The sequence below is a fragment of the Protobothrops mucrosquamatus genome, unplaced genomic scaffold (assembly GCF_001527695.2).
Source record: "Protobothrops mucrosquamatus isolate PMUCROS unplaced genomic scaffold, P.Mucros_1.0 scaffold68, whole genome shotgun sequence".
NCBI classification, from domain to species: Eukaryota; Metazoa; Chordata; class Lepidosauria; order Squamata; family Viperidae; genus Protobothrops; species Protobothrops mucrosquamatus.
This window is the reverse complement of record NW_015386446.1, coordinates 590,742-598,515: the sequence shown is the minus strand read 5'-3', so window position 1 is coordinate 598,515 and position 7,774 is coordinate 590,742. Positions and strand designations below refer to the sequence as shown.

Genomic DNA, 7,774 nt, shown 5'->3' with positions numbered 1-7,774 from the left:
CGCCGCAGCATGATACCGTGGTCTACGGTATCAAAAGCCGCTGAGAGGTCCAAAAGAACAAGGACAGAGGAGTACCCTCTGTCCCGGGCCCTCCAGAGATCATTAACCAACGCGACCAATGCCGTTTCCGTGCTGTGCCCCGGCCTGAAACCCGACTGGTATGGGTCTAGATAGACAGTTTCATCCAGGTGTCGAGGGATGCATACTTAATCAAAGCTCGTTCCTTTGCTCAAATTGCAAAGGAGGAAAGGTTAAAAGTGCCTCTTCCCACCCTTTCTGCTTTTCTCATAATATCTAGCATTTGTAGCCATTCTTTTTTTTTTTTCCTGAAGTCCTTTTTCCTATAAGGGACAGTGCCTGCAGCCTTAGCATTAGGCCAGAGGTTTCCCATAATAGTATGCATAAATTCAGTGGGAATTGAAGAGCAAAAGGACCTATTCTGTAGGAAAAGTCTAAAGGGCACGAACTTCCTTTTCTCTGGCACACTGATCCACTAGGAAGCAGACTGGAATTAACCTTTGGTAGTAACATTAGGCCACAGCATCAGATACCTTGATTTCTGCAGTGAAAAGAATCTTTGGCTCCTGGGCCTGATGGACCAAGGATGCTAAACAAATTAGTGATGTAGCAACATCAAGGAAGGAGTTAACTGACTTCCAGGGGTGTTTACTCAACAGGAGTGATGCATTCAAGACTCTTGGATGACAACATACAGCTCGAGGATTGTAATCTGCCCATTGCTGTTAAAGAAAAATCTCAGTGACATTTTGAGAGATCTGTGGTGAAATCAAAATATATATTTCAAATCTATGGACTCAAGACTAAAGTTGTATAATATGCCTCACAGATATACTATAAACGTGATAAATAATTTATCTGAATATAACACAGAACTCAGCCAGCCAAAATTTCTAGTCACATGTTTATGCAGCAAAAAAGGCAGATTCTATTATATATATATATAGTGTGTGTGTGTGTGAGAGAGAGAGAGAAAGTGTAGAAAAACAGAAATAGTAAAAATAGTATAGTGCTATGAGACCACTAATATGGAAAATCACAAGCTGATTTACAATATGTAAAAAGATCTCCTACTGAGTATTTTCCAGAGGTCTTGGTTCAATACAGCGCTTACTTCAGTGAATCCTTACTGCTAGTGATCCATGTTATATTCTGGAATGTGGGTGGAGCCAGGGCCAGTTTGAAATTCCTCAGCTTGAATATGTCAACCCTCCCAGGTAAACCCAGACAAGAAACACGACTAGAAGAACTAATCCTACTTTATTGTAAGGCTACATTAATAGAATCTTGCAAAAGTCTGAAGGTACAAACTTCCCACTTTTGATCCACTTTTAACTATCTGATCAATTAGGATGGGTCCATCCTAAATTTCTCTCCCTGACTGTTAAGCCACTGGGAGCTCCTGCCTTTCTTGTCTGATGTTTGCTGGACAGCATCTCTACTTCTCAATCCCCAAGGTCATCCACACATTCCATTACAGTTGTAGATTAGTAATGATGGTAGAAACAGGCAAAGGTCTTTGAAAAGGGTGCAAGAGAGGCTGCTCTATCACAGTTTTGAAGTGTGGTAGTTTTGAACTCTTAGAAAAGAGTAAGGTATTTTTTATCTTACCTATATTTAATGAGAGGCTCTTTTCTAAGCATCCAAGGAATGCTTAGGAATAGCAGATATTTGAATATAAAAGACCTCTGGACCCCCCCAAATGGAAGGAAGATTGATATTATCATTGAGTTTAATTAAACATCTTCTATTTATTGTGGTGCTGGTTGATCTTAGGCCTCACTTGCAGCTTCATGAGGTGTACATTTATTGATTTATATTTATATCCCACCTTTATTATTATTTAAAATAACATGGTGGCAAACACACATTATTATTATTATTATTATTATTATTATTATTATTATTATTATTATTATTATTATTATTATTATTACTATTACTATTACTATTACTATTATTATTACTATTATTATTATTATTATTATTATTATTACTATTATTATTATTATTATTATTATTAAGTTGGAAGGGACCTTGGAGGTCATCTAGTCCAACCCCCTGCTCAGGCAGGAAACACTATACCATTGCAGACAAATTTCTGTCCAGTCTCTTCTTAAAAACTTCCAGTGTTGGAGCATTCACAGCTTCTGGAGGCAGGTTGTTCCACTGATTAATTGTTCTGTCAGAAAATTTCTCCTTAATTCTAGGTTGCTTCTCTCCTTGATCAGTTTCCATTCATTGCTTCTTGTCCTGCCTTCAGGTGCTTTGGAGAATAGCTTGACTCCCTCTTCTTTGTGGCAGCCCCTGAGATATTGGAACACTGCTATCATGTCACCCCTCGTCCTTCTCTTCATTAAACTAGACATAACCAATTCCAGCAACCGTTCCTTATATGTTTTAGCCTCCAGTCCCCTAATCAACTTTGTTGCTCTTCTCTGTATTCTTTCTAGAATCTCAACATCTTTTTTACATCGTAGTGACCAAAACTGGATGCAGTATTCCAAGTGTGGCCTTACCAAGGCATTGTAAAGTGGTATTAATACTTCACATGATCTTGATTCTATTCCTCTGTTTATGCAGCCTAGCACTGTGTTGGCTTTTTTGGCAGCTACAGCACATAGCTGGCTCATGTTTAAGTGATTGGCCACTAGGACTCCAAGATCCCTCTCGCAGTTGCTACTATTGAGCAAGGTATCACCTATACTATACCTGTGCATTTGGTTTTTCTTGCCTAAATGTAGAACCTTACCTTTTTCACTACTGAATTTCATTTTGTTAGATAGTGCCCAATGTTCAAGTCTGTCAAGATCCTTCTGTATCTTAACCTATCTTCTGGAGTGTTGGCTATTCCTGCCAGCTTGTTGTCTGCAAATTTGATGAGTTCCCCATCTATCCCCTCATCCAAATCATTGATGAAGATGTTGAAGAGCACTGGGCCCAGAACAGAGCCCTGTGGCACCCCACTACACTTCCCTCCATGTAGATGCACTTCCATTGAGGACCACACACTGAGTACGGCTGGTCAGCCAGCTACGCATCCATTTGTAGGTTGTGATCTACTTTATCAAATGCCTTACTGAAGTCTAAGTAAATTATATCCACAGCATTCCTCTGGTCCACTAATTTTGTCACCTGGTCAAAGAATACAATAAGATTTGTCTGGCACGATCTGTTTTTGACAAACCCGTGTTGGCTTTTGGTAATGACTTTGTTTGCCTCTAGGTGTTCGCTGATTCGTTGCTTGATTATCTTTTCCAAGATCTTCCCAGGTATTGAGGTCAGGCTTATAGGTCTGCAGTTTCCTGGATCCATTTTTTTCCCTTTTTTGAAGATGGGAATTACTTCAGCTCTTTTCCAGTCCTCTGGTAGTTTCCCAGTGCTCCAGGATCTTTGAAAGATATAGTTCAGTGATTCTGAGATCACATCTGCCAGTTCCTTCAGAACCTTGGGGTGTAGTCCATCTGGTCCTGGTGATTTGAACTCATCTAGGGTGGACAGGTGCTCACTTACTATTTTCTTGCCTATCTTAACTTGCGTTTCTAATCTGTTTTTTACGATACTGTTTTTGATAGGTTGGACTGTTTTTTCCCTCTGTGTAAATACGGATGTGTAAATCCTTCCTCCTCCAGTTGTGTAAATCCTTCCTCCTGTTTTCCAACAACAACAACCCTGTAAGGTGGATTGGGCTGAGAGAGAGAGACTGGCTAAAGTCATCCAACTGGCTTTCATGTCTAAAATGGGATTAGTCTCCTGGTTTCTAGCCGAATGCCTTAACGATTAGACTAAACTGGCTCTCAGGGAGCTAAACTGCTGCAAATGATGAAATATTTGTGATGACATGTTGCTCATACTGTATGACAAGGTTTCCCTACTTGCATCAGAGGTTGGGATGCACATACATGTGGATGGCATTTCTATGATCATGTCACTGTATGTGTATCATCAGTTTAGATTACTATGGATTGCCACTGTACAACTTCAAGCAGCTGCTCCTATTATACTGGTATTATCCACATTTAAGATGTTCATTTCTTTCTTTTGTGTAGCTGCCCATAATATAGAGAGGATTTGTACCTAATGTTCCCAAGTGCTTGAAGTTTTATATGCATTTCCCCCAAATATGTGCAGTTTCTACCAAATGTTTGAGCCAAGAATGATGGATTTTGTACATCAGAGGTACTATGCATTACTGTTTTCTGTGCCCTAACAGGAATATGGTCTATCCCTTGGCAGGCTACCTAGTTTGTTTAAAATAATGGCAGATTTCTTCTTACTTTGAATCTTTATAGCATTTAGAAAGTTTTAGACCCTTGAGGAATGATCAGCAACCCTAGATAAAAAGTGCAGATTACAAATATTCCAGAGAAGATAATGAGAGCAAGGAGGCTGTTGTTATACCAGGCATAGAGCAGAAAATGTTATTTATAAAGCAAACAACAGGAATAAAAAGAGTAGAAAGTGTAGGAATGATGAGGTTACTGTAGAGCAAAGGAAAGGCTCATTTGGGACAAATGGGCACATTGGTAATTTTGAGAGCCTCTCCTCAGCACATTTATAAAATGGCTGCCAATGATAAAGCACCCATTTTTCAAATTGTAGGGACTGGCACTCAGCTTTATAGCATGGTAGCTTCTTAAACAAACTATATAGGTATAGGAAATGACAGAGTGTGCTGGGGGGGAGCTGCAATACAATTTCTGTCCTCCTGTACATGGCTTGGGTTTGAAATCCTCACTTTCTTCCAACTCAGATGCCAGCTGAGAGCTGAGATAGTCTGAGGAGGCCTGAGGTAACTGAAGGAAGTAGTTGCGGAGCTAAAGGCCGCTTCTGCTGCCTTCCTCACTTATTTATTTATTTATTTGTTATTTAAATTTATATACCGCCCTATCTCCCTTACGGGACTCAGGGCGGTGAACAGGCAATAATAAAAATCACAATAAATATTGAATAAAAAGCCTGCTCTAAACATGAGCATGAATTTTGGAGATACTGTATCCTTTGTGGTTGATCTGGGAAGGGAATCTTATTCCTTTCCTGTAGGCCTGCCTTCCTAGCTAATATGTAGTAATATATAATAAACTTTACCATGGCCTCAGAAAGAAAGGGAACAACCAAATGAAGGGTAAAAGCCACTCCCTCCAGTAACAGACTGAAATTAAGAAGACAATCTTGATCATCAGTTTTAATATGGAGGTGATATAATAATAATTGGAACAGCTTACATTCTGCGATGATATCTAACACATCAGACAAAAACATCTGTCTGTCCCAAGTCCTTGAGAAGGACTGAGTAGTGGATAAAAATGCCAAATACAGTCTAAACATGAGGGGTCCTTGGTGCTCTCTGAGCTTGCTTGTTTTCTTGCACTAGTTTGGGTAATGAAATGTCTGCGAGAAAACAAGCAAGCTCAGAGAGCACCAAGGACTCCTCATGTCAACCCTAAGCTGCAAATATTCTCCTTTATTAGTACCAGTCTATTTGTCTGAGTGCAGCCAACAACAACAACAATAACAACAACAACAACTTAGGAATTTTTCTACATTTTGAACAATGTCCTAAAACTTTAGGCTAAAAAATGACTTCCTTCTGTTATGCTTAATGTGTGTAAAATCATGATTTACTCCCTGGGGCCTATGCAAGGAATACTTGGGAAGGAAGCCTGTTTGACTGAAAACCACATGCCTGCTGAGCCTAAGGTCTAGCAGTAGGCCTCCTAAGTTCTGCTGGCTATCCAGTTTTGATTTGGACAAAATGCCAACTTGTTTGTTTGTGAATTCAGATGGGTCTGTTTCCTGGCAATGCAGTTTTGAGTCTGATAAAATGCCAATTGAGGAAGTATATGCTGTCCATTGCCCTAGAAACCCAACCTGAAATCCAATCTACATCTAGCTGCTTGGGAAAGAAACTGACCAAATTGCCTTCTGTCTATATTTGGCATTTCTTGTTTCAGGACGATCTTTCTGAGGGCGACCTCAAGCATGGCTACAGGGGGGAAAGGCAGCCAGACCAACAACAGCCTCTATACTAACCGGCTCCTCCATGAGAAATCTCCTTACCTCCTTCAACATGCCCACAACCCTGTTGACTGGTAAGGATTTTTTTTCCTTTTCTCTTACTAGGCACAGGAGTGATGTGAAATAGATCATTTGGGGATTTCACAGACACTTTTCTTTAAGAATCTACCATTTTCCTTTAATATTTATAGCAGCCTCCAGATTTTCCATTCTCATAAAAACAGCACTCTCAACTTTCAGATACAGACCATAAGCTTAATTCCATCCTTGTTTCTGAATTCCTGTTTGTAGCTGGTTTCTGAGCTCCTCCTTTATCTTATCTGCAAAGGAGATGAGTCTAAGGTTTATATAATCATATTTATTTATACCTCTTCCTTGTTATTCTTGCCTCTCTCTTTTATTTCCACTCTTTTCTATAATTGAGATTTGGATTTCCTCTTCCTCCTTCTCCTTGCCTATTTTTATTTTATTCTGTTCTGCATAGGTTATATGAGACTGCCTAATCCCTACTGTTAGGCGCTGAGGCTCAACATTGCTGAAGGTTGGATAGATGGTGATTAGTGACAGTGACTGAGATCTCCCTTGGATAACGAGGGAGAAACTAACAAAGTGCTTTCATGTGGCCCTGGGTGTGTGCTGTCAGCACCTCCTTAATTCATATGTCTTTGTCAGGATTGTGTAGGTACTCTGTGAGCCCAGGAAAAGTTGCAGCTCCTTTATGGAGGGCCAATGCACTTCTTTACTTTTTCATCTCTGAATCTGAAATGTATTTTGGTACAGAACAAAAGGAATCTTAAAACATTTTATTCACACAATTGTTTTAGTAGCATAATTGTTTTTCTTCCATTGTAATTGTCTTTTATGTTGTTTTGGGTTATAGTTAATCTTAAGTTTTTAAAAATTTGTATGTTGTGACTATTTTGTATCTATCTTACTGTGAATTTATTGGCTTGATCTATGTCTTGAGGTGAAATCTAAAATGTTTAACCGGACTGAAAAGCTGAGACATGTCTGTGTTTGATTTTAGATGTCTTTTGTTCTGTAAAACCTAAAGATTGTATATATAACAGGTATCCTTTGTTAACATTTGAATTAGGATGTTGTTGGAATTTTTTGATAGAAGGGCAAGGAGAGGACCTTTTCAACAATTTGGTCAAAATTTTTGGAGTAGCTTTGCTTCTAATATTATTGTCCAGACATTTTATCTTTTTCCCTTCCTTTTTTATTTAAATTTACTTTTATATTATATTGTATTGCTGATACAATTATGCAGTAATTGGTTTCTTTAATACAATGCCTCCTTGCTTTGGGATTATCTTAGTTAGCAACCGTTTGCCAGTAAGATAGTACACAATTCATTTTCTGATCCATGCGCATACAATACTTACAACCAAATTTATGCGCTTGAAAATAACATATGGCAGAATGCGAGTAACAATGGCATTGCCACGCAAGAGGATTTTATCTAAATGAGATAGCAGCAACCAATGATCTCTCTGAATCATGTGAAGCATGTGCTCCACTTAGTGACTGTTTTGCTCAATGGCAAAGTAGCTGAAATGGAGTGGATGAAAAATATTTTTTAAAAAGCTAATTTTTAATATGAGATTAAAATCCTGAAATCTAATTCTCTGAACCTATCTTTCAAGAATGCTCATAGAACAATAAGAAGTTTCCCATTGTTTATTAATTAGATACATAGTCCAGTTTTCTTCCAACAGCTTAGGATAGCTAACAT

At 38.7% G+C, this 7,774-nt stretch overlaps 1 protein-coding gene across 1 annotated transcript in view; it reads left to right on the top strand.

The window, feature by feature from the left end:
* The window catches only part of SPATA20 (spermatogenesis associated 20), a 48,243-nt gene that overhangs the window by 2,211 nt on the left and 38,258 nt on the right, over positions 1-7,774 (top strand). Inside the window, exon 2 of the mRNA XM_015812103.1 lies at positions 5,973-6,110. Coding sequence (XP_015667589.1) covers positions 5,973-6,110 — 138 coding nt within the window. The remainder of the gene's footprint in view (positions 1-5,972; positions 6,111-7,774) is intronic.